Consider the following 27129-nt stretch of genomic DNA (forward strand, 5'->3'; position numbering starts at 1 on the left):
TGCCGCATTAAGAAGACCTGACCTTAATGAAATATTCAGTCCTAGACCTTTTCATGTCCCAAATTAACTTTAATGAGCAAACAGGGAAAGATCAAGAGGCTGCGACTGGAACTTAGGGGAAACTTTGAAGCAGAAGCCAGGATGGGGTAGATGCCCTCTGGAGATGGGCCAGCGTTTGCCTTTGATGACAGTGAACCTTCAGATCTTGTTCATTTGAGCTGCAAACAAGGTGCTCTGAGAAATCAGTATACCTGAGATCTCATCTTTTGCAATGTCTCTGTGTTCCTCATTCAACAAACATGTGTTGAATAGCTACTATGAGCAAGAAATGTGCTCTAAGGCTTTTATTATATGCTTTGGTTAATATCAAGGTGGATAAGGCACTGTCACAGTAGAGGAAATAAGGTACACACAAATGGCCACATTCTGTGTTGGGACTGGGAGGGTGCGAAGACTGTGACATGTCCCAAAAGAAGTACAAATTTCCACCAGATGGAGGAAGAAGCAATTGCTTCCACCTTGGAGGGAACGAAGACTGCTATATGCAGGAAGGTAGATAGAAGCTGCCCTTTAAGAATGGTGGGATCTGGACAGGTAGGGGTGAGCAGTGGTCTTTCAGATGGAGCACACTGTGAGAACTGGCAGGGAAATCCAGGGAATGTTTTGGTAATAGCAAGTTGTACCTACTCTGTTTCTTCTATCTGGGTGTTCATGAGAAAATCTCTTAATCAGTTCGAGCCTCAGTTTTCCTGGGGGCTAGTTCTATTTACTCCTTGGAATAATTGCAAAGATTAGATGACTTGTTTTATAATAGGCAAACATGTAGATCATTGTATGTGCTTGAATAATGGTAGTTAATGTCCCTCATGCTTATTTCTGTTTCTCTCCTTTATTCCAGTCTCTAAGCTGGTGAGAAGCATATCCCCAGGAATTTCTACTGGGATATGGAGTTTGGGGGCAAAAAAAAAAGGGGGGGGGGAGCTGCAGGTCAATACTAATGTTTAAATAAGGACATTTAGGATTGCCACAGGTAGCCCTCAGCAGAGGCAGTTTTCTCCTATCATAAAAGGGCCCTAGTGTCCTGGATAGAACCAGTCCTAGACTGACTATCCCCACTGTTTCTGTCCTATTACAAACTCCTGGCTGGCATGGTCATCTTTTCCAAGTTTCCATTACAGCCACACCACCAAAAAACTCATCTATCAAAGACTGTTCCTTCACTGCTTCTCCAGGCTTCTGGTTGAAGACTTTGCCAGAAAGGAGCTTAAGAATCCATCAGATGATCTAACCCATCAGATTAGCAGAGTTGGCCTTTGGACTTGTCTCAAGAGTAGTAGACTCATTTGGAGCTATATCTTGTCATTATCATTTTTGGTATTCAATTCAACAAATGTTTGAAACAGGATCTTAATTGTAACTAATCCTTTTGTCTCTGAGTTTCAAAGGCTAGTAACAAAACTGTTGGTGGGAAACCCCATTGTCATTTCAAGGGGAGGTGCTGGAGCCTCTATGCAAGACTTTCGAAGGAAAGACCTGGAGTCATGCTGCTGGCTTTTGCTCACCACCCAGCTCTAGCTCATCTAAGAAGCTGAGGTTGACAAAAGATTGGAAAGTGGGGATTTCTTTGCAGGGAATTGTCAGTGTCCTGTGCATTTCCTGCATCATCCTCACTGGCTAGTGGGAGGGATGAAGGTCCACTCCCCTTACATCAAGAATGTGACAGGGACTCCAGGCGGTGCTGTGAGGAGAGCAGGACATGTGTTACCTGGAGGGATGGAGGGCCTAAGTCTGACTCTCACCTGGGAGTCCAGTGGCAAGAGGCTCTCATGGGGTTGTGCCTACCTGGTGCAGAGTGGTGAGAGGTGGCACCGAGGGAGTGGGGTGCATGCCCACTGACAGAAGGGCAATGGCGGATGTGTCCAAAGTCTGCATATGAACCCTATGGAAGTTGGCAGGACTGGGCTTCTTCAAGGGTTATTTCCCTAGAAAGCCCCCTGGAGGCCTGAAGGGACCTAAGGAATTGAAAGGGGGAGTCACAGGTGGTCATGTGAAGGAAGGGCATAGCCAGCATTGAGGTAGCCTCAGTGCACAATCTCTGAGGAAGCAACAGAGGTATCTCTAGAAAGAGGATCATGAAGAGGACATGGACAAATATACTAGCCTCATAAGACCATGCTCCTTTCCCCAATCTCCTTTTCCCTGAGCCAACCTGGGACAGATCAGGAAGGGTAGCTAGAGAGTGGACAGGTGAAGCAAGGAAGAGAGAGAGACTGACCACACACCACCTCAGCCACCTCCACCACCTCTGCGAACTTCTCAGCCTAAAGCAGCCCAAGCTAGGAGATGAGTTTTAAACTGGACAAAAGTTCAGAGTTTAGATAATGCATATGAACTGGGCTAGATTATTTGATGAATGTGCCGGACTGGACTTTTTTTTATCTGAGTAACTGAGATTTTGGCCTAGGAGCAAAGAAAATTGGTTCCACAGTGCAGGTTTTAGGGGGCCATGGTAGGAAAGAATAAATTGCTTCCAGCTTGCACCTGGATAGGTTGGGCTCATTTAACCAACTAGAGCCTATGCTATAACCACAACTGTGTTAGGAGCTGTGGGAGTCACAAGGTGAACACACCCCAGTACCTGCAATCTGGGAGCTGCTAAAGAACAGGAACACCTTTAATAAAAGGCACACCCTAAAAAGACTGACAGTAGCATTCCAATGGAATATAGGGAAATGGGAAAGAAATTAGTGGAAGGAGAAATACAATAAAAAATGAGCATCTATGTATTAGATGCTGGTAAAGGCTAGAGAGAAAAATGAAATGGGGAAAAGGAATAGGACCTGCTAGGCCTGTGAGAGATTGCTATTTTAAATGGGATCATCTTTGAAGGCCAATGTGATAATGGTGACATTCGAGCAGAGACCTGAGTGCTAAGCTGGTGAGTCACGTGGATATTTGGAGAGAGACTGGTTAAGACTATGGCAGTTATCCACATGGAGGCTGATGGTGTTGTGGACCAGGAGGAGGGGTGAAGATGGTGAGAAGTGGTCAGTTTTGCGTGTTTTTTGAAGGTAGTGTCAAAAGGATTGAGAGAGCCATTAGGTGAGTAATTTGAGAGCAAGAAAGGCACCAAAAATGACACCAAGATTCTCAGTCTGAAAAACTGGAAAGATGAATTTGCATTTTTTTGTGTGTTGGCAAAATCTTCAGGAGAAAAAAGATTTGGGAGAAAGATAAGGAGTTTACCTGGGGCACTTAAAGTTTGAGATGCCTGTTTGTTATTCAAGTAACGATGGCAATTAATTAGAAATCCCTGGAGTTCAGGGAGAGGTCAAGACTAGAATATCAATTTGGGAGTGAGCATATACTTCTAGTGAGTGTCAGTGGAATGACTGTCAAGAACTTTGAAGGATCTGAGTTTTACCTGATTTACAAGCCAACAAGTCAGCCTCCCACAGCATCATGGATGCTGGCAGAAGACATGAGCCTCTGGGGTCATAGATAAAGACCTTTATTACAATAACCACAGTAGGCAGAGTATCTACTTTTTCCTTCCCTGGTTCCCTGAGTCTCAGTTCCCCAGGGCAACGTGGAAGGGCCAGAGATACCTGAAATGCAGTGGGTTGCATGACAAGAGAGGAACCCTAGGCTGAGGAAACCTGAATCTTTTGTAATAGGCAGTACGTGTGCCTACCCTTTGCTCTGAGCGGACACTATCTCTGTGTTTAAAATCTGTTTGCTATACAAACATCTTCAGAATAAAGTCAGTCATCATCTCTGCTCATGAGTTGTACAGAAACACAAGACACCATGAAAAATAGTTTCTTCACATGGTATCACCCCCTAAGGAACACTATGGTAATTTTAAGGGGCACTTTTTGTTTTTATAATGATTGAGGTGCTACTGTCATTTCATAGGCAGGAGCCAGGGATTTTAGATATCCTGTAATATATGGGCAATATCACACAAAGAGACTTATCTCATGTCCCATACAACTTTTAATGTCAAGCATTCACTTTAGTGAAAAAAATATATAATTATTTGAATTATTTGAGTCTAGACTCTATTTCTACTTTACAAAATATCTTCAGTATAGCTTACTATACACTTAATATTTAATCATTTAAATCAAAGGAACATTGTACTTTCCTTTGTTTAGAATTCTATCAAAGTTACCATTTATGGAAAAAAATACATTGCTAGCAGCAACACCAGTTATTCAAGCAGCTGTACTTATGTCAGACTACAATTATAGCTGACACAATTATAGTGATTTTATGTGTATGTGTATATATATATATATATTTTTTTAAAGACTTTATTTATTTATTTGACAGAGAGACACAGCGAGAGAGGGAACACAAGCAGGGGGAGTGGGAGAGGGAGAAGTAGGCCTCCCGAGGAGCAGGGAGCCCAATGCGGGGCTCAATCCCAGGACCCTGGGATCATGACCTGAGCCGAAGGCAGATGCTTAATGACTGAGCCACCCAGGCGCCCTGTGTATATATATTTATTCCACCTTTATTTCATAAGGTCAAATATGAAGATTTTTTTTGGAATATTATCTAACTTCTCTTAAAACTCATTCATTATGAGAAGATATAATATAGTCAGATTCTTGTACAAATACTGCTGAGATATCAATGAAGAAGAGCACTGGAAATTGACCATTGGAATTAGAAGCATAGAAATCATTAGTGACCTTGAAAAGAGCAATTTCAGTGCAGAGGTGGGGACAAGAGTCTGTTTGAAGTTGGTTCAAAAGAGCATGAGAGGACAGGAGTTGAGACAGGAGTATAAACAACTTCTTTGAGAAGGCTTTCTGTAACAGGGAGCAGAGCAATAGGTTGATATGCAGAGCATTTGGCGCAATACCTAGCACACAGAAAGGGCTCAGTACATGTTGGTCAGAAGAGGACTTGATGACCCATGGGAGGTGCTCAGGAAATGGTTTATTGACTGGGTACTAATAAAAAGACATGTAGCCATAGGGGCTTGTCAGGAAGGGCTTCTTGGGGTCTTTTCTTTTGAGCTTTAAAAGAAATGATGGAGTTAGAGGAGGAGTGTAGAGGTGAGGGGGTGTTTCAGGCACAAGCCAGGGAACCAAGTTGGACAGATGTCTGCCAAGCCAGGGAGTTTTGGGGGGTTCCAAATAGGAGGCTTGAAGAGGAGGACCTGGAGACACAGCTGACAGAAAACCTTGAATGCCAGACTGTGGCATTTATTTTGAGTCTGATGAATCAGTAGGGGGCCAGAGATCTTGAGCAGTCAGGGACATGATGGGAATATAGCATAATTATATTTTTAACTATGTGCTGTGCTTCTATTCCAAGTGTTGAAGTTGGGCAGGTTACAACTCATGTTCCAATCTAATGAGAAGCACATGTTTTTATGCTAACTCCAACCTTTAGTTTCTTCTCTAGGCTAGGACAATCCTAGGAATAAAATTCTAGGGATAAAGATTAATAGAAAATAGAAACTCACTTTAGGGATTTAAGGAGGTGTGGGGAGAAGGGGTCCTCTGAATAAGCACATTTGATGTTGGCTTAAAAACAGACTGTTTCTGCAGAAATCCAGGGTCTGCTGTCTCAGCTAGCCCCATTAGCAGCTGTTTCTGGTTTCTGAGGCAGGGTTGTGTACACCTTAATGGCGTCTCTCCCATTTCCACGAATCAGGGTGAGGAAACAGTGACCTCACAGGATATTTTAGAGTCAGGGCCATTCATCTTGTCACATATGGCCTTGAGGTTCTGACCAGGTATGATTGGTGCAGTCCCAGGACACAGGGGAATGAGTGGTGAGGATGGGTTTAAGTGGCTCCATCTGGACCTGAGTTTGAATTCCAATCTTTTACCTCCTGCCTATGTGACCTTTGGCAAGTCCCTGAACCTTGATTACTTTATCTGTCAAATAGAGATGATGCTGATTGCAAGGATTAGTTATCACCAGCATTTGCTGATAAGAAGAATATTTATTACTGCCATTAGTTTTTAAATTCTGTCCAGGCAATAAATGATGGAGTAAATGGAGAACAATGGGGGAGAAGCAGAGTTTTAGGCTGGAACATGATGGTTCCACCAAGATAAACCCCTCTATGCCTCAAATTATAGTGCACTCTTTGGCAATCCTATTTTGTTCACAAGGTACGGGTTGTAAGGAAAGCTCAAACAGGAGATTGCAGTCATTTCTGATTTATTTTTTAGGTTATTAGATTATATCAATAATCTAATTATCAGTATCTCTTTGGATCCTGGGGCTTTTTACGTAGAGAGATTAGGCAGGTGCATAGCTGCAGGGAATGAGCAGGCAAAGAAAATGTAAATAGGTGACTTTGGACTCTCTAAGAAGCTTAAACTGTAGCTTTCTATTAGATCATCACTGCTGGCTAGGATGATTGAGACACCAGATACGTTTCTTTGAGTGTGAGAGCCTGGCTTGCCCCATTCCACCATGGAAAAATTGCAATAGCCAGCTACATATGGGCAGCCACAGGAATTCAGCATGGCCAGTCAGGGAGTTGAGTCTGACCCCTCCATCTGGAAAGGAGTTTGAATTATTCTTCAAGTAGAACTTTGAAGGCTGGCCATGAGAACCGGGGCCCAGGGCAGCCTCTGTGCCTGTAGAGAGAGGTGGAGAGACAGCCACACACCAAGGTGTGATCTGAAGGGCCTTCCAGAATCTCTTCTAAGTTGCCTCTTCTCTTTTCCTGATCTCCATGAACCAAAATACCTGAATTCTGCCATTGTATGGAGAGCCAGACCTGGGATCTGGAGCTCAAACCCAGACTCTAGCATTTATTAGCTGGACTTGTGATAATAAGTTAGCCTTTCTTTCTTTTTCTTTTTTCTTTTTTTTAAGTAGGCCCCACACCCAGCATGGAGCCCAATGCAGGACTTGAACTCATGACCCTTGAGATCAAGACCTGAGCTGAGATCAAGAGTCAGATGCTTAACCAACTGAGCCACCCAGGCACCCCTAACTAGTTAGCCTTTCTCATCATTAGTCTCCTCATTCTCGAAGTGAAGATAATAATTAGCATTATTATTAGCATAATTTCAGATATTTTTGTGAAGATTAAATGACAAAAAACTATAAAGTCGAGAGGCACCTGGGTGGCTCAGTCAGTTAAGTGTCAGACACTTGATTTCAGCTCAGGTCATGATCTCAGAGTCGTGTGATTGAGCCCCTTGACGGGCTCCATGCTGGGCGTGGAACTGCTTAAGATTTTCTCTCTCTTACTACCCCTCCCCTGCTCATGCTCTCTCTCTCTCTCTCAAATAAATAAATAAAAATAAAATCTTAGGGATGCCTGGGTGGCTCAGCTGGTTGGGCATCTGCCTTTAGCTCAGGTCATGATCCCAGGGTCCTGGGATTGAGTTCTGCATTGGGCTCCTTGCTCAGCAGAGAGCCTGCTTCTCCCTCTCCATCTGCTGCTCCCCCTGCTTGTGCTCTCTCTCTCTCTCTCTCTCTGTCTCTCTCTCTGTCAAATAAATAAATAAAATCTAAGAAAATAATAATAGACAAACTGTGGAAAGAGCCGAGATGCCCTTCAATAGATGAATGGATAAAGAAGATGTGGTCCATATATACGATGGAATATTACTCAGCCATCAGAAAGGATGAATACCCAACTTTTGCATCAACATGGATGGGACTGGAGGAGATTATGCTAACTGAAATAAGTCAAGCAGAGAGAGTCAATTACCATATGGTTTCACTTATTTGTGGAACATAAGGAATAGCATGGAGGACATTAGGAGAAGGAAGGGAAAAATGAAGGGGGTGGTAATCGGAGGGGGAGATGAACCATGAGAGACTATGGACTCCGAGAAACAAACTGAAGGTTTTAGAGGGGAGAGGGGTGGGGGGATGGGTTAGCCCAGTGATGGGTGTTAAGGAAGGCACGTATTGCATTGAGCACTGGGTGTTATATGCAAACAATGAATCATGGAATATTATATCAAAAACTAATGATGTACTGTATGGTGACTAACATAACATAATAATAATAATAATAATAATAAATTAAATAAATAAAATAAAATCTTTAAAAAAACCACATAAACAATAAAGCCTAACTCAGTGTCTGTCACAGAGTACCTCAGTAAATGTTAGGAACAAGGAGATGTAAGAATGTTACATTGGGATAATAACAACATTTTTAAAAAATGTTTTCCCAAGCATTATCACTGTCATTTTTCAAAACACCCTAATATATAAGAAGAATCATCACTCCTTTTAATTAGATCATTGAGGTTCAGAGAAGCTATGTGACTTCCCAAGTTCATGTCATAAGAAAAATTAGGATTCGATGGGGTGGTCCAACTTCAATGCCAATTTTATTTTATCACCACATGCTGCCAACATGAATGATTGGAAAGAAGGGGACAGAGCAGTATTGGGAATGGGAGGGCACACAGAAGGAAAAACAAGAGGGCACCCAAATCCGCGCTTTTATGCGGAATTAGATGTTAACTAGTGGAATCTCTGAGAATAGAGCTGTAGTTACATTCAACTCACCTTTGAAAGATCATATATAGGAACCTCAAGTATTCAGAATGTAAAGAATGTCCAAGAGAAAAGAAAGGAGCACCCCTAAAATTTTAGTTTGAGTTAATGTTCTAAGGTTAAAGCAGTGACAATTATGCATAGAGGTACCTAAAAATCTCATTCAAAACCAATTTACTCTCTCTATATATGCAATGTTAATTTGTCTTACTGATTCATTCCCTAGGACATAGATTAGAAGCAGCGTAGCAACTGAAGAAGAAAATTCACATATTGATAGCAGATAAGAACTAGTTGGTGGCCTGACAAGAGAAAAAGAAAAAGAAACTGTGACAAGCGGAATAAAACTTAAAAGAATTTAACAGTTTGGGTCTAAGGGTACATACTCGCAGTGCTCCCTCCCCTGCTTCATGGTGTGCCTTCCTATATGATGGCCCGAAGAAGATAACTGAGCCATAAAAAGATAAAAAAGTAAAATATATTAATCATACCTTATCAAAGGTAGCAGATATGTTTTAATATATTTTAGCAATAATCATGCAAAAATAGTTTTAAAAAATTGAATAAAAAGAAAACCTATTTTTATTCCAATTTCCTGGGCAATTGGATGGCAGACAAACTTAGGTTTTATTGTCACTAAAAAGTAATTCATTTGCATAAACATTATTAAGTGCAGAGGACCAGTGGGTCAGATCTCAAAGTCATGGCACATCCTTTTCTGCTACAAAAGAGTAAGCCATTAAAAACTCACCTTGAGTTTTCTGTTTCTGTGCATCAGGAAGACCTGGTGGGACTTTTCACTTGTATGTTGTGTGTGTCCCTGCTGCAGTAAAAGTTCCCCTTTCTGTCCTGGGAAAAGAGGTAGAAACTCATCCAGAAGGAATAAAAGATACTGTCCTGCCTACGCTGACAGGGTGGCAAATAGGCCTTTGTGTTCCTAAAGTTTGGATCCTCCTCCTTGGGAGGGTGGACGGCTCTCTTTTTGTCCTGAAAATGCAAACCCTTCCTGGTGGTGCTCAGACTCTTGAAGCAGAAAAGTCTGAATGGACCTTTGGGCTTCAGGAAGTTAAAAACGAGGAGCAGCCTAGTCCTGGAGGAAATCCCAGGGACTGGGAGTAAATGCAATCATTTCTTCTGAGTAGGGCCTTGGAGGGGACACCAGGGGCCCGACAGGCTTGAATGGAAGAGACAAGGTCCTGGGGCCCAGGTAACAAGCACTGGTGTCTGAGGCCGTACCAAGTGACTGTGTTGCTCAGAGTGGCCCTCCTTCGAAGGCCTCTGCTGGCTTGAGCAGGGACTGGACTGTGGCAGCCACTACCTTACTGAAGCTAAATCACCAGAAACATAGAGATTCAGTGCCCCTCCTGAGCTGGAGGGGCAGGGACATTGTTGCTGTATCAACAGCAAGAATACCGTATCATGTCTCTCCTCTATCTGAGAAAGGCTGTTTGACAGACTTATGGGACTGCATTAGTCATGGGGTTCTTGGAGAAGGAGGGGGATAGGTAGTGGTAGATGATGAAGGATCCACTTCCTGACAATCTGGTAGATTGGGGCTGGAGCCAGTTGTATTTTCATTTCAGAAGTGAGTGACATTACTTCTGTCCATAGGGTGTGAAACTGTTTATGTATAATTTTTTTATATCTGATAGTTAGGAGACCAGGGAAAAGGGCTAGATCTTCTCATGTCTGGTGTTCATATAACCAAACCATCCGTTCTTATGGCTATTCAAAGGAGATGAGTCATTTTGATGCTCTTCTTCTTAGCAATCCCATCTGCATCTACTAGATTTGGCAGTGTGATGCTTCAGCCAGCTAGTTAGCCAGCCGAAGATATATCAGAATAGCCTTGTGTTGCAACACATAAAAATCAAGTCTGGGCCCTGGATGTACCTCTGAGAGAGGAAACTTGCTTGAATTCCCCATCGTGAGAAATGAGAGCTTCCATACTGCGTGGAGTACTTCGTAGTTTTTAGGGTTATTCTGAAAGCTGGTCAGCATCTTCGGCTGGCTAACTTGCTGGCTGAAGCATCACAGTGCCAAATCTAGTAGATGCAGATGGAATTGCTAAGAACGCTTCAGGAGACTTCAGGTTCTCAGAAGGCCTTAAAGTAATAGACCCTCTACTCCTTCCCTCACATGAGAAATTGGGCTTGTTGTGGGCTTGAGTCTCTTAAGCTCATGATGGAGATAATGTTAATGAGAGTGGGTAGGTCCCCTTAGTTATGATCATTAACACAGATTATGGGTTTAGTGGGATATTTCTGATGGCTGTAACCCTGACTTAAGTAGTTAGGATTTTCTGTGATTGGCTCCCTTATGACTATCCTCCCAATGAAAGGAGAAATCAAAACCCTTTTCATTTGCATTCCAGCAATGTTGCAGTCCAGCAATGTTCTCTGATTTCTCATGAGTATTGTAAAGCTCCTGTTGCCGTCCAGCAATGTTCTCTGATTTCTCATGAGTATTGTAAAGCTCCTGACAGGAATGGATGTGGGAGGAAAGAGAGTTAGTTACATTAGGGGCCCTCCTATCAGGGCAACCTCAGCCCCCAGAGGAGGCTCTTTCTAGACTATGGAACACTCTGTCCCAGCCCCATGCACACAGTGGCTTGGCTGGACCAGCAACACCACGCCCTCAGAAGAAAGCAAAGCACGCACCTAGATGTGTGAACTGCCACAACTCAAACACCTTTGCTCCCTTTAAAAGATGAGCTTCTCTTTAGTAACTACTGTAAGGACTTATGTTTTTGGCAACATAACAGACTGATCTAACCCCCCTCCCACCTCCACAGGAAAAGACATGGGAGATAAAATAAATAAGATGTAGCAGAACAAGATTATTATTTTTTTATCCAAGATCTAAAGAACAAACTCCCAATCCCCAGGTGATAAAACTGTAGCGCCGACATAGATGGCAAGATTGTGAGTTGATTCTGTGGCAGGCAGGGTTTGACCAGTCCCAGATAGAGGCCCTATTAGCTGAGGTTTTCATGCCAATAGGGGGATAGGAGTTATGGGCTTGGGCTCAGACATTGGGAAAACTAAAACATAGATTTCTACATAAAGACTAGATTTGGAAATGGTCCTGTCCATGTAAAAGAGACTAAACCAACTCTTCCCACCAGCTCAGGAAGTAAGGAAGCTGTTCTCTAAGAGCCCAGGGTAGAAAATAAAACAAGGCCCAAGTGAGAATCTGAAGCCTCTCTGAATTCACATTATTCAAATATGGGGGGTACAAGAATCTCAAGCCATGAAATTAATGTAAAATATAGTTAGCACCAGCCTAGTGAAACTCATGGGGTGTCCAGCAGAAGCAAATGAAACTCCAAAAGGAAAAAGTAACCCCAGGAGAAGTGGGTTCACAATCAAATTTATGGCCCCCTGCTGAAGGAGACTGTAGTAATTTGCTAGAGGTGATGTAACAAAGTACCACAAACTGAGCAGTTTCAACAGAAATTTGTTCTCTCACAATTCTGCAGGTGAAGAATCTGAGTTCTAGGTGTCAGCAGGGTTGTTCCTTCTGAGGCTGTGAGGAGGAGTCTGTTCTGTGCCTCTTCCCTGGTCTCCGGTGGTTTACTTGCAGTCTTCAGTACTCCTTGGCTTGTAGAAACATCACCTCCATTTCTGCCTTCATTTTCTTTTTTTTTTTTTTCATTTTATTTTATTTTTTTCACATTTATTTTTTTTTATTAGGTTCAGAGGTAGCATTCAGTGATTCATCAGTTGTTTGTAACACCCAGTGCTCATTATATCATGTACCCTCCTTAATGTCCATCACCCAGTTACCCCATCCCCCACCCTCCCCCCAGCAACCCTTAGTTTGTTTCCTATGATTAAGAGTCTCTTATGGGTTGTCTCCTTCTCTGATTACGTCTTGTTTTATTTTTCCTTCCCTTCCTCCATATTCCTCTGTTTTGTTTCTTAAATTCCACAAATGAGTGAAAACATATGTTAATTATCTTTCTCTGATTGACTTATTTCATTTAGCATAATACCCTCTAGTCCCATCCCCATTATTGCAAATGGCAAGATTTCATTCTTTTTGGTGGCAGAGTAATATTCCATTATATATATATATTCCATATCTTCTTTATCCATTCATCTGTTGATGGACATCTGGGTTCTTTCCATAGTTTGGCTATTGTGGACACTGCTGCTATAAATATTGGGGTGAAGATTTGTATCTTTGGGGTAAATACCTAGTAGTGTAATTGCTGGATCATAGGGTAGCTCTAATTTTAACTTTTTGAGGAACCTCCATACTGTTTACCAGAGCGGCTGTACCAGCTTGCATTCCCACCAGCAGTGTAAGAAGGTTTCCCTTTCTCCACATCCTTGCCAGCATTTGTTGTTTCCTGACTTGTTAATTTTAGCCATTCTGACTGGTGTGAAGTGGTATCTCATTGTGGTTTTGATTTGTGTTTCCCTGATGCCAAGTGATGCTGAACATTTTTTCATGTGTCTGTTGGCCATTTGTATGTCTTCTTTGGAGAAATGTCTGTTCATGTCTTCTGCCCATTTCTTGACTGGATTCTTTGTTCTTTGGGTGTTGAGTTTGATAAGTTCTTTATGGGTTTTCGATACTAGCCCTTTATCTGATATGTCATTTGCAAATATCTTCTCCCATTCTGTCGGTTGTCTTTTGGTTTTGTCAACTGTTTCCTTTGCTGTGCAAAAGTTTTTTGTCTTGATGAAGTCCCAATAGTTCATTTTTGCTTTTGTTTCCCTTACCTTTGGAGACATGTCTAGCATGTCTGTAGCTGTGGGCTCCATTTTTAATTCCAGTTCTTCTGTGTACAAGTTGTATGACCTTGAACTAATTACTTAATTCTCAAAACTTCTGTTTCTTCAACTGTAAAATGGAAACAATTATTTTTTGCCTTCTTAATAGCCCCCTGCCTCTTCTTTCATCCTAAAGAAACATCTTCCTCCCCCCATCCCCAATTTTTTTTTTTTTTTTGTGCTAGTTACTCTCCTTCTTTTTCTGTGTATCAGAGGAGGTGGGCCTGGGCACCAGCCCCAGCTGCAGAGAGTGAAGCAAATTGAGCCCATTGGTGATTCTCTTGTTGGTGTTGGGTTTAGGTGTGGGCATGAAATCCAGGTCCAGTCAGGGAAATGTCCCCATCATAAGGAAAGCCTTTATGTATATATCTATATATGTCCAGACTGGGTGGCTTTATACCCATAATGAAGAAAAAAGCTCTCTTCTCTGCCTCTGGACATTCTGTAAGGATGTGCTGTTTGGAAGTGTGGCAGCAGCTTGAAACCATCATGGTTGCTAATCTGTGAACAAGACCAATGAGAATGGTAGAGAGAAAAACTAGAGAGAATCTGAGTCCTTGATGACTTCACTCGGTCACTGTACTAACCAGCTCTGGGACTGCACTACCTGTGAAGTTCTTGTTAAGTGAGAATACATTTCTTAATGTTTGAGTCAGTGGAATCAGGGTTTTCTATTATTTATATCCCAAACATCCTAAGTGATTTATTACCTCATAGATTTATGTGAATAAATGAGGTAATTCCTATAAAGTGTTTAGCACTGTGAAATGTTAACAATTATCATTAATAAAACACTTCATTGTGGAATTGTTTACTGCTTTCTTCTTTACTAAGATGTGTCATATTTCTCCAAATATATATATGAGAATATTTTTGACCAGAACCCAAGTTTCTGCTTCTTTGGTGCCCAATTCAGCTACCAAACAAAACACAAAGTAGACATTTAATATATATTTCATGATTAATATATATATTAATATATATTTTCGATACTGGCCCTTTATCTGATATGTCATTTGCAAATATCTTCTCCCATTCTGTCAGTTGTCTTTTGGTTTTGTTGACTGGTAACAAGGGTAGGGAGAGACTCCCCATCCAAGTCAGAGCAAAGGAGGCTTTGTAAAAATATATATATATTATATATTTCCCTAAATATAACCCTGATGGACAATCTAACCCAGATGCCCTTGTGTTTGGTGGAGACTGTGTCCCCAAGAAGAATGTTTTATTTTGCCACTGGGCGGTGAATATCAAGAGAATCTAAGTAGTTTGAAAAATGGGAAAATGGCAGCCCTTTCTAAAACTAGAAAGTGCCATAATTACAGGCTGTTGGGGCTCCCTGGAAATCATATATACATCTTCTTCATTTTATAGCTGAGGCCCAGACTTCTTCATGTCCTAGAGGCCAGGCCAGGACTGGAACCCAGCCTCCAGACCCTGCTTCAATCCCTTTCCAACATTTGTCATTACTTTCTTGACTTTCTCCACAGTCAACTTCCCTTAACAACCTGAGTAAGAGGGAATTCCTCTCCCTAAAAGCCTTTTGGGCTGCCAGGAATTCGTGGGAGTCCATGGGAATGTGTGGGAATCTGTGCATCCACTCCCTCCCAAGGCCACTCTTCAGAGTTGCTGCCAGGGACCAGGTGGCCTGGCATGAGATCTGAGACTCGGCATCCTTTGCTGACTGCAAACATCAGCCCCTCATTCCTGAGGGGTCACTGAGGGCTAGAGGTTGAGAAGAGGTCTCTCCCTGTCCACACACTGATCAGCTCCTAGTGTGGAAGACTGGTAACAAGGGTAGGGAGAGACTCCCCATCCAAGTCAGAGCAACGGAGGGTACGGCATCTAAGCCTAGATAGTGGCATCCATCCCAGGGTGAGATCTAAAAGCTGTTAAAAGACTTTTGTTCCAGTCTGTCCTAGTCTGGCTCTGCATGTGGCCTACCTTCACCCTCATCCCTGCCCTCAGACACCATACACATTCATAGCTGTGTTCATGCCATTTTCCACACCTGAATCCTCCCCACCTTCTCTCATCTGGTCCCCAGCCCCAAGTTGTTGGCCTGTTGAATTTAAATTTCAGTGCACATGTCTGCCTTTCCATCAGAGTTAACCACACTTTCCCCTATGTTTCCATCATGCTTGGTTTATTCAACATAAAATTTAATTCAAAATGGCTTTAGTTGTGTCTTTTCTACTAAATCAGTGCTTCTCAAACTTTATATGCATACAAATCACCTAGAGATTCAGATTCAATAGGTCTGATTTGGGCCTAGGAGTCTGCATTTTTAGCAAGTTCCCAAGTGATGCTGACATTGGTGGCCTGTGGGCCACTTTGAATGGCAAGGTACTGCTTTTGAGTTCCTTGAGGGCAGGTGTCATGTCTTATTCATCTTTGTAATACCAGCTTTTAGCACAGTGTCTGGCTGATTATATGTAGTTAATACACATTCATTGAATTGAAATGAATCAAATTAAGGCATTGATGTTTCTGAGGTGTCTCCTTTAAATGCAAATATGGGATCTGGGCAGCATTAGACAGCTGTAGCTGGGGTGGCAGAAAGTGGGGTGGGGCAGGATTTGGGGTTCATAGGAAGGCAGAATAAATCAGCATTACAGATCCAGAAACTCAATTTTGTCAGTCTGTTTAGGTTCTAAAAGACTGAGTGACACTAAGATGTAAACCAGAAGGCCAATTTATTAATTAGCATTAGAGGATCTGTCTTTCCAGTGATGGAAATACCAGTGTCGGCCAATGAGATACTCTCCTGTTCCCCACCACCCATCCATGCTCCCTGTCCCACAACCCCTCACCCTAGGATCAAAGTGGCTCTGGATAATTTAGCTCAGAACCTTGACTGAATGTAGATAACTAAATGAACTTGCAGGTAAAAGAAAAGCTTGACAGGGGTGCCTGGGTGGCTTAGTCAGTTAAGCTTCTGCCTTTGGCTCAGGTCATGATCCCAGGGTCCTGGGATCGAGCCCTGCATTGGCCTCCTTGCTCAGCAGAGAGCCTGCTTCTCCGTCTCCCTCTGACTGACACTCCCCCTGCTTGTGCGTGCTCTCTCTCTGTCAAATAAATAAATAAAATCTTAAGAAAGAAACAAAAGCTTGATAAATTGTCCCTTTTCCAAAAAGACTTTACTTCTATAATAGAGTACTTATTTTCTCCCAATAGTCTTTCTCCTTGGATGGTGCTGGATAAAGACAGATACATTCTTGTTTCCAAGTATTTGTGTCTCTCTGGGGTCTTGGGCCCCATCAGTGGAGGAGCTAGGTGAAAAGGGGGCTCACAGCCTTGCCCCACTTATATTTTGCCTCAAGTTGAGCTGGACTTGCCTTGTACTTCTTAGTGACAGTCAGCTTGTGACTAACTAAGTATCTCAGCATAGACTTTGTTACGAACTAACCCACTAACCATGTGATATCCTGTGAATCACCTTCTCTGCTTCAGTTCCTTCCTTCCTTTGTGAATCTTCAGAGATTTGGAAGAAATAGGCTCTATGATCTCATCCAGCCCTAAGATTACCAACTTAAAATACTTTACATTTATAACCTGCTTTAAAATACAATATTTCATGGATACCCCACAATTCCACATTTACCTATGAGAAGAATGAATCTTATAGAAAATGAATACCTTGTCTTAAGGCATCCACCTAGCAAATGGCCAAACTAGGTCTCAAACACCAGTCAGACTCCTCATTTTCTTAATCACTACCTGATAAGATTTTCTGGAGTCGGGACAAGGAGGGTTTTTTACTTCTCTCCCACCCTTGGGAGAGAAAGCACAGCAGCTGGCTCCCTTGATTCCCCTTTTCCTTGTCTCTCTTCTCAGGGACTGGGCTGCTTTCACCCTTTCTTTCCTTTCTGTTGAGTTCCCTGTGTTCTCTCTCAGTTTTCTCCATCTCTCTTTCTCTCCTCCACCTTCCCTTCCCTCTCTCTCCCCCGTTTAGCCTCCTCCCACCTCTGCCCTCTCCCCTCCTCCTCCTGCATGCCAGCCTCTCTTGATAAACGTTGTGGGTTCTGCTTTTATAAAGATGTCACCCCATACTCCTGGGTGAATTTATGGGTTGTTTAGGGCAGGAAGATGGTGCCCAAGCATGGCCTAATGATCAGGATGATGTTTACTAGTATAGTGCAATGGTTTCCAAGTCTCAGGAAAGATGGCTGCATTGGAATCACCAATGGGGGGGAGGGGGCAGTGGTTGGTTATAACTCAAAATGCAGATTCCTAGGCCCCTACCCAAAGACTTTATTCAGTAGGGTCAGGGTGAAAATTTAGTACTCTGTATTTTTAAAACCTCTTCTGAGATAATTATTGTGAACAGCAAGGTTCATACTTCACTATTGGGGCCTGTACCCACCAGACCCTGTCCCTAGGGGTGAGTCAATGAGTAGCCAAGTATCCACTACAGTACTAGGAGGGTTGCCTCTGGTGGAGGCCTTGTTTGTAGGTTATGAAACCTCAGTTAGTGAGTTTGGCACTTGCTCCTTCCCCATCCCAGGTGTCTGCCCCATCAGTGGTATATCTGGCTCAATAAGAGGAACTCCTTGCTTCTGCCACATTTGGTCAAACAGAAGCTCTTGATTTACATTCCACCTATTTTTGGCCACAAACACCCAAATCAATAGATGGAATCACCATTCCTTTCATCCTTTTAGATGACACTTTCTTCTTTCATACAGTTGTCCCCCTGTTACTGGCTGTAAAGGAGTAAGAGGAGAGCAATTTTCATTTATGTCCCTCTAATAGAACATGAGTTTTCTAGTTACTATACCAGGACTTTCACCATGAAATCTGTGGGCTCTTACAGCCACACATGCAGAACCTGGTAGAGGTTTGAGACCATCTAGTCTACCCCTCACTAATGAACCCTCAATGCCTATCACTGAAAGACAAACATTCTTTGAATATGAGCCCTGTGCTGCATTACCAAGCTCTTTGCTGGGATTACACTCTTCCCTTGGTTTATACTATGTGCTCTCAGTACAGGGAATATTGCCCCTAAGAGAGTATTTGTGTTACAGTTATTCTAAGTCCTCCATACTCTTTCATCCAAGAACAAAGGAGTCAAAGATAAAATTTGACCTCACATATGTTAGCGTCTCCAGCTGTTCACTGGGAATGATCATATTTGCCCTGACTTCTACAGCTGGAATGAGCTCTTTCCTCTAATTGAATAGGTCTGGTCATTTGTTTCACTTATTTGGCATTTAGCTCTTAGCATTAGTGGCCTTGCATCATTTGTATGTATCTGTTCTGTCTTTATAATTAGATCATAAAGCATTTTATGGTAGAGATCATGTGTTCATGTGATAGTTCACTCATTTATTCATTCATCAAACTCTCATTGAGTACCTCCAGTCATGGGGCTAGATTCTAAAGAGACAAAGAAGACAGGACATGGTCTCCAACTTCAAATGCTTCCCAGTAAATAAGGAGTGGTAAAACCATGTGACTGTAGAGATGTGTATAAGTGTATGTGTGTAAGTGTAACTATAGAGCTGTGTATAAGTTGCATAGAGAGGTATCCTTCCTTGTTGGGAGGAGACAGTAGTTGAGCTGAGCTTTGAAGGAGAAAGGAGGAGTTTCCCAAATAGAGAAAGAATGTGGATCAGGAAGTCCATTCCAGGCTGAACTTGGAAGCTTCTGGCATGCCTGGAGATAATGATGGTACATGTGGGAAGGGACTGGAAATGAGGCCAGGCCAAAGCGAGAGGCACCTTCAAGGGTAATCTAAGGGTATAGATTTTATCCACAAAGCCATGTGATGCTACTAGAGAATTTAAATCAGCCAGCGGCATTATTAGTTCTCTTTTCCCAAGGCTCACTCTGGTTGCAATGTGGATAGGAATAGATGAGGATTGAAACCCAGTTAAGAGATGTGGCAATAATGCAGAGTTGGGGATGCTTGGACAAAGACAGTATAGGTGGAGATAAAGAATCTGGAGAATTTGTTGATTAATATATTGTAGGGGTGAGTGAAAATTGGTACCACCACTTTGAAGGGAGATTTGTCGTTAGGTATTAAATCTTAAGAAGGTAATAGTCTATGACTCAGAAATGCTAGTTATGGTTATTTCCTCTAAAGAAGAATATTTACTCAGCATTGTTTGTTAAACAGTAATTACATCAAAAACTAATGATGTACTGTATGGTGACTAACATAACATAATAAAATAAAGTAAAATTTTTTAAAAATTAAAAAAATTTTTTTAAAAAAGTAAATTTTAGCTAGACCAACACGTCCATCACTAGGGGACTAGATAAAGAATATAATATTAAATGCATCAGTATTATTGTCTATATAACAAAATAGTTCTATATATATAACAAAATAGTTCTGTCTCCAACACATTATGACTGAGTGAAAAACAGCCAGTAGTAGAATGATATATATAATGTTGATGTTCTAGAGAAAAACTCATTTGGGCATTTGGGAAAGGCCCATTGCAAACAGCTGTCTTCCTACCTTCTCCCTCTAAAGTAGGCTGAATAGACATCAAGTCACACTTATCTGCTACAGTGCTTCTACTTAGAATTCTTATTTTTGTAAAAAAAATTAATATTGAGTAGATACAAAATAACATTTATAGAATACATATAAACTCTACAGAGTTGGGATATAGTCAACACTCCTGTGGTCCCCCCAACTATAAGAGCAGAAAAACATTGTTATTTGCCATGCCTGTGTCCCTCTCAAATCTATCCTATTCTTCCCCCTCTGGGAGGTAACCACTTTCCTGAATTTTGTTTATGGTTCCATGTATGTGTTCACATTGTTTAATTTTGTGTGTTTTTGAACATATATATATATATATATATATATAAACTCCTTCTTTCTCCTTCAAAGCTCAGCTCAAGTACTGTCTCCTCCCAACAAGGAAGGATACCTCTCTATGCAACTTATACACAGCTCTATAGTTACACTTACACACATACACTTATACACATCTCTCTCTATATATAGATATAGATATAGACTCCATATATATATATATAGATAGATTCCATATATATATTTGGAAACATACAGTATATATTATTTTGTGACATTCTTTTTTCATCTAAAATTATATTTTTGAGGTTCCATGTTGATATCAGCCGGTGTTCCCCAGAGCAGCAGAACTAATAGAAGATATATATAAAGGAGATTGATCATGAGGAAATGGTTCATGTGATTACAAAGGCACAGAAATCCACCATCTGCTGTCTCCAGGCTGGAGACATTGTATTATAATTCCAGTCAGAGTCTACAGACCTGAGAACCAAGGGAGCTGATGGTATAAACCGCAGTGTAAGGGCAGAAGAAGACCTATGTCCCAGCCCAGTAGACAGGCTGGAAGAAAAAGGGATGAATTCCATCTTTCTCTGCCTTTTGTTCTGTTCAGGCCCCAACAGATTAGATGAGGCCCACCCACATTGGGATGGACAATCTACTTTACTAAATCCACTGATTCAAATGTTAATCTCATGGATACACCCAGAAATAATGTTTAATCTGGGCACTTGTGGCCAGTCAAGTCAACACATTAAAATTAACTATCACAATGTTGTTGAATGTAGCTGTATTTTTCATTTTTACTTCTCTATCATATTTTATTTTATGAATATCTTACAAATTTTTAATATTGAAGGACATTTTGATTATTCCTCCTTCTCTCTGCTAGCTATAGAGACAGTGCTGCTAGGGACATTCCTGCATATGATCCTTGTATGGATGTATGAGAGTTACTGTATAGTATAAACAAGTAAGGATGTATATCTTCAACTCTCTATATAATGCCATATAACATCAAATTCTTTTCCAAAGTGATTGCATCAATTTATAGTCCTGCTAGCAATATATTAATTATTCTATTTGTTTCACATTGTCAGACAGTTGTCAAGCTAATTTTTGTCAGTCTGGTGGATGAGAAATGATAGCTAGCAAGCAAATGGGGACCTCAATCCTACAGCTACAAAGAACTGAATTCTGCTACAACCCTGTAAGCTTGGAAGAGGACTCAGCTTCAGCGTGAAGTGCAGCCTGGCTGACACCATGACTGTACCTCGTGAGACTCTGAGCAGAGGACCAACGAAGCTCTCTGTCTGCATCCTGACCCACATAAAGGGAGATAAATGCATGTTGTTTTAAGCCACTGAGTTAAATTGTGTTAAACCGTTACACAGCAACAGATAATGAATACATTATTGGATCCATGGAGAAGGAAATATAATCCAAATATGCGAATTAGTTCTTCTCTAAACAGAATTTGTATAATCTATGAAAGGGCTGAGAGCTGTTTTCTTTAGTTAAATTGTTGGTGAAGGGCTTAGATTAGCCTCACTGGGTTAGGTGCTCAATCCCTTGACTGATCTGTGACTAGGAAAGCAGGACTTGTCAGCAAATGACAGCTCCCATTAACCTACATGGGTTGAGGAAACACTTCCCAGGAGAGGGGAGCTTTCATAGTTAAAACAATAATAGAATTCTGTCATGCTAATGCAACTGGGAAAGACAATTAGAAAAGACAAAGGTATATCTAAAAGGAGATCATTTTTTCATTATTGAAGTTAATATGATTATATAAAATCATTTGAAAATTAGTAAGAGCAGTAGGTCCATGCAACAAGATGGTTAATATGAAGATCAATCTAAAATTATGGTTTTTTATATGAGTAAAAATTATAAAATAAAATGGAAGATCCATTGATACAAAGAACAAAAGAGAATTTACCAACAAATAAACCAAAATGGAAATCTGTAGGATCAATATGAGACAAATTTAGCTTGAGACATTCCTGTACTTGACTGACTGTCATGAAGAGTAATATGACCATTACATTCTAACTAAATGCTTATTTCATGAGAGAAAATATTTGATGGTTAATTCACACTAAGCTTAGCTTAATAGGATCTTCTTTCTAACCAGTACATACATTTTACTCAGTGATTCAAAATTTAGTCTGCCTAAGAGCTACCTGAGAAGGTGTCTTGGAATGCTTATTTCAAGACACCAACCTCAAGAAATTCCCAATCAGTACCTCTGAGTAGAACTTAGTCACCTGCATTTTAACTTGGAAAAACATTGCTTCAGCCCAAAGGAAAGAATCTCAAGTTGTGGCACCTCATTTCTGATCTGGAGATCAGCAGAAGACAGATTCTCAGGAGTGAATATTTTTCTGGCAAACCTCAAACAACATCAGAGAAATTGAGTATTGTATGTGTTTACTTAAGACTATTTATACCCAGGAGAATACATTTGTACCTAGTACTTATATGAGATTATATGTGAGGAATCTTAAGGGATATGCCCTACATTGTATGCTCTCCATGCTTTCTCTCAGTTCTTCCTTATGTTCTATGAATTTGAGAAGTAAGGAAGGTAGCAATAGCATGAAGGACAAGTAGGAGGAGAGGGAAGGGAAGTCCATAGCATAATCTCTGAGAACTACAGATGTCCAGACATTGTGATGGAGAATATGCTTATTTTACTGTTTGGCAATGGTTGGTTAGCTATCAATGAACCAGAGCAGAAGACCAGAACGGAAACCATGACACCCACCCCACCATAAGTTTGGGTTTCCTCCAAAACCATTTCCCCTGTGTATGTGGATGCAATGAGCTGGAGAGAAGATATAACTAGGCTTCAGGGAGCTCCCTCCACACTCTAGAACCTGAGGTGACCATTCCTGAGCTGCTTGCCTCTACCTTTGGTCAGATCTACCTTCAGTTCCATGGGAGGCTTTGAGGGTCATCTGTACCCGGGGCTGTCTCTCTTCTTCTATGGACTTTATCATGCACGACTAGTCTCCAGGGCCTTAATATGCAACTACCCTGTCCAATATCTGCCACGCCATCCCTGGAGCAAAGGAAAATGGGCAAGACTGCAGCAAATATACTATGTTGGGCTGGTGAAGATATTAAGTGCCTTCATTTTAGCAGCCCAAGAGCTACATAACATACATGGACAGTTTGTACTTATCAGCAAGATATATCGTCAGAGAAACTTTTTGTACCGCAAACAGTGGCAACATCTCACTCTATATATGACCTTCTTCCTGAGCGGGTGTGTGGATGTGGTGAGCCAGAACTTGCTGCCCCAGAGGTGTGCTGCTTTGGAGCAAGGTGCCCAAGCCCTGGGCATGTGTCTGTTTCTGCCTCTGATGGTGTCTCACATGCAGGACTCAGAAGGTGTGGAGCTGCAGTCTCACATCCTGTTCACTCAGGCCGTATTCCTGCTGGTGCTGGTGGTGATCGCAGAGCTGTGGGCTCCCAATATGCTGCAGCTTTGGGTGATGAAGGCCTTTTTTTATATGATGACAGGCTCTTGGCTGATTCAGATAGGCTTCATGCTGTACAAACCAATTTCTGGCTACAAATGGATGGATGATGACAAAAACAACATTATATTTGTCACCACTTTCTTCTGCTGGCATGTGGCTTTCATTGCCATTTTGATGATCTGGGTCTATGGCTTCTCCTTTTTGTGGTATTGTTACATTTGTTGATGTCTGAACCTGGGTAAACTCAGAATGGTTCCTATCACCTGCACATTCTGGAACACCTGGATGAGAAGTTGTGGGAAGTGGAGAGTGTTAGAGAGGAAGATGACCAAGGCAACAGACTCTGCTGGGATGGACATACCCCTTTCCTCTTCTGGCTTCTCTCAGTCTCATTTGCTGAGCAGTGAGCCGGGACAGGCAAATGAAACACAGGAGGCATGTTACTATAAACTTCACTTTCGGCTCCCCAAGTATTTCCCCCACCTCCCCTCCCTCTCCTAAACTCCAGCCAAGGTGTTCTCCTTGCCTTTCTCCTCTCTGTACTCTTCACATCCCTCCCAGGAGAAAATGAAAATAAATGTATTAGATCCTGCCTTTGGGTCTTTATAAATATCCTCAGAGAGATAATACTGACCACTAGTTACGTTTAGTACATCATAATAATTGACCCATCATAATAACCACCTCCTCACCCTTTCTCTTTCTGGATCTCTTCAATACCTATACTAAATCTAAACTGTTATTTTAATGATAAAGGACTCAGAGAACTATTGTTGAATTCTTTCTTTAGATTATGATTTGTCCAACAAAGAGATCTTTTATTTTCAGCTTTATTGAGATATACTTAATTTACAAACAATTGCATATATTTAATGTATATATTTTGATGAGTTTGGACATATGTGATACCATGATAACATCACCACACTCCTTGAAGTCAATTTCCTCTGCGGGGTCTAGGAGAACAGAGCAACATTTTGCACATAGTGAGAACACAAAAGGATCCAGGTGCTTCCAGAATTTATCTATCAGTCTCCTTGAGTGTAGAATCTGTCAGATTCTTCTACCTGGGTAAATCAGCCCATTATTCTGCACTTACCTCAATCAATTTCCAAGTAGTAGACTCACCTAGAACCACTCCTTTCTGGTTCTCATGTGTAGTAAAATTCAATGGATTATTTATTCCACAAAATTTTCTTTTTAATCCTCACAACTATCTTATCATGTAGGTGTATAGATGATAATCTAAAATTCAAAAGGGTTAAAAAATTAGCTTAAGGCTAGTTATTTAGTTATGTCACATAATGCTATATCTGGGTGTCAAGGGAGGTGGAATTCTGAGTAGTAGAGTTAAATTGTTGGCAACTTGAAAAGAATGTCTTTATGACACCTGTTATGCTTCTTTCCCTGCTGTCCACAGGATATGGCCAATCTGTTAGGCTTCCCTTACTCTTGGTCATGGTTCTAATATCCAGGCTTAGGACAGAGTGGGGCTGGGGCAGGGATTCTAGGGGGTCATCATCCTTCTAGTTTCCCTTTTGCTTCTGGTCCTCAGGAGGACTAGAGGTACCTGTCTTCCTTTGGTTCTGGCCTTAATCTTCCTTGTTAATTTTCTTGTTCAAAAGTTCAGGTGTAGCAGGGGTGAATTATTGTCTGGTTGTTAAGGTTTTCTACTCTGTGGTTTGAAGAGCTTGTGAGCATTCTGAGTTACTGAAAAGGGGGAGGTGCTTCCCATTTCAATGGTGGTCAGCAATGTCTCCGAATGCGGGATGGCATGCATGTGACCAGCAGGCAGCAACTCTCCATGGAAGGCTTTCACCTTGCACCAGTGGGATAGCCAATCAGGTAACAATGCTGCTCTCCACTGGAGATGAGCAGTGGTCCTTGGGGTGGAAATAAAATATTTCTTAGGCATTAGTTCAGCTTCTGTGTTTCTCCTTGGTCCTGGTGACCAGTGGAGCTCCGCAGTTTTCCCTGTAGGTTCTTCCCTGTTCCTGGTTGTCACCGATGGCTCCCTTCCCCTTGTTTCTCCCCCACAACCTTGGGTATTTTTCAGGCCTTGCCTAGCTTTGCAGCATCTCCGTCCTGAACCCAAGTTGAACCTCCTCTAGTGTCCTGAGATGGGGAAAGTAGGGAATCTGTTTTTCCTCTACATTCTTTCCTACCGATATGGCAAACCCCTATTTTCTACTTCACTCAGCCCTCCTATTTTTGTATTAAGAGCATATTTTGGATTTTTTTAAACTAAAAATCGACTCTTCTTTTTTTACAATTACAATCAGACCTCATCTTGAGAGAATGTCTGTCACTAATTGGGAGAAAAGTTATTTACAAGGGTGGAAAAGCAAAGCCTAATATTAATATATTAATATTTCAAGATATTATCTCTCTACAAAGATAGAAGTTCGAGAGATACCACAGCCATCTATTGACAGATCTGCCCATTTCTGAGTACTTTTGAGCTCCTGTTAGATGCTGATAAACTCATCTCTTGTAGTAAATTAGTGCCTCCCAATATTATCATGTCTCACAATATGTACCTTTGAGATAAAATAAATATTAGCAGGGTCCTACAAAGCCACAAAGAATTATTACTGAGGCCTGATATAATGGCGGAATGGACAGGCCTGATGTTTGGATGAAAGGGCCTTTCTGTACTCTTCACAGCACATCACAGTCGGTATGAGCACTCTGAAAGTAATCCTAACCATTTTGGAATGTAAAGCCAACTGCAGGTAAGTTTAGAAACAACAACAGCAACAACAAAACCCAGAGTTCTGGAGAGAAAGGTGTAATATTCACCACTGTCCACCAGAGGCCATCATCTTTACATGAGCCTGGAAAAGGCCCTTGCTCTCCTTTTGGTATTGAAGTATCAATTTAAAAGAAATGAAGGGATGAAGAGGAGGGGAAAAAATACATAACCAAGTGTCATGCAGGCATCTGGTAAACATAATGAAGGTCTGTTTCTTGTTAAACTTAGATGTGTGGACATGAATAAGCATAGAATTCAATCAATATAGATTATATGTGGATAAGATGAAGGAAACAGATACATAGATACATAACGTATATAGGTATATACATGTATAGATGTCTATGCATATATATACAGATATGTGTGTATCTCAAAAACAAAACCGTGTACAATGCCCTTTGAGCTGAAATGGCTACTGTTTTTTAGCAACTTTATAAAATAATCAAAATGTTCTTATTTAGCTCATCACATAATAGGTATGCAACAAATAATTGGTGAATGAGTAAATAAAGTATCTAGTACAGGTGTAACATAGATGAAATGTTGGTTTAATTCTGATCTGCGTTTTGATGGATAAGTAGGAGTTTGTTAGAGGAGTTCAGGGCAGAAATTTTGAGGTCTTATATGTTCCTATGCTCAGACACCAAAGCTCAGCAAACACAAGCTTAGCAGTGCAGTTCCAGGGACGGAATTTCATGGCCCAATGATACAGAGAAAACTACCAAGTTCCTGTCCCTTAGGGTGGGTGGCTAAGGAAGAACCACACAAAATTGTTTTATGAAAAGTTTAATAATTTACTTTTCAATT

General features: G+C 41.3%; 1 protein-coding gene across 1 annotated transcript; it reads left to right on the forward strand.

Annotated features, from left to right (window-relative positions):
* The first annotated feature begins 22991 nt into the window (after positions 1-22991).
* Positions 22992-24156, forward strand: LOC116624840 (transmembrane epididymal protein 1-like). The gene has a single exon (XM_032393068.1). It carries the CDS (start codon positions 23016-23018, stop codon positions 23787-23789), a length of 774 nt encoding a protein of 257 aa, XP_032248959.1. The 5' UTR covers positions 22992-23015; the 3' UTR covers positions 23790-24156.
* Positions 24157-27129: the final 2973 nt, after the last annotated feature.

This window comes from Phoca vitulina, unplaced genomic scaffold (genome assembly GCF_004348235.1).
Source record: "Phoca vitulina isolate PV1807 unplaced genomic scaffold, GSC_HSeal_1.0 scaffold71, whole genome shotgun sequence".
NCBI lineage: Eukaryota > Metazoa > Chordata > Mammalia > Carnivora > Phocidae > Phoca > Phoca vitulina.

Bases quoted from the DNA above. Each gene is read 5' to 3' on its own strand.
- LOC116624840 (XM_032393068.1), top strand. From the start codon at position 23,016: ATGGGAGGCTTTGAGGGTCATCTGTACCCGGGGCTGTCTCTCTTCTTC.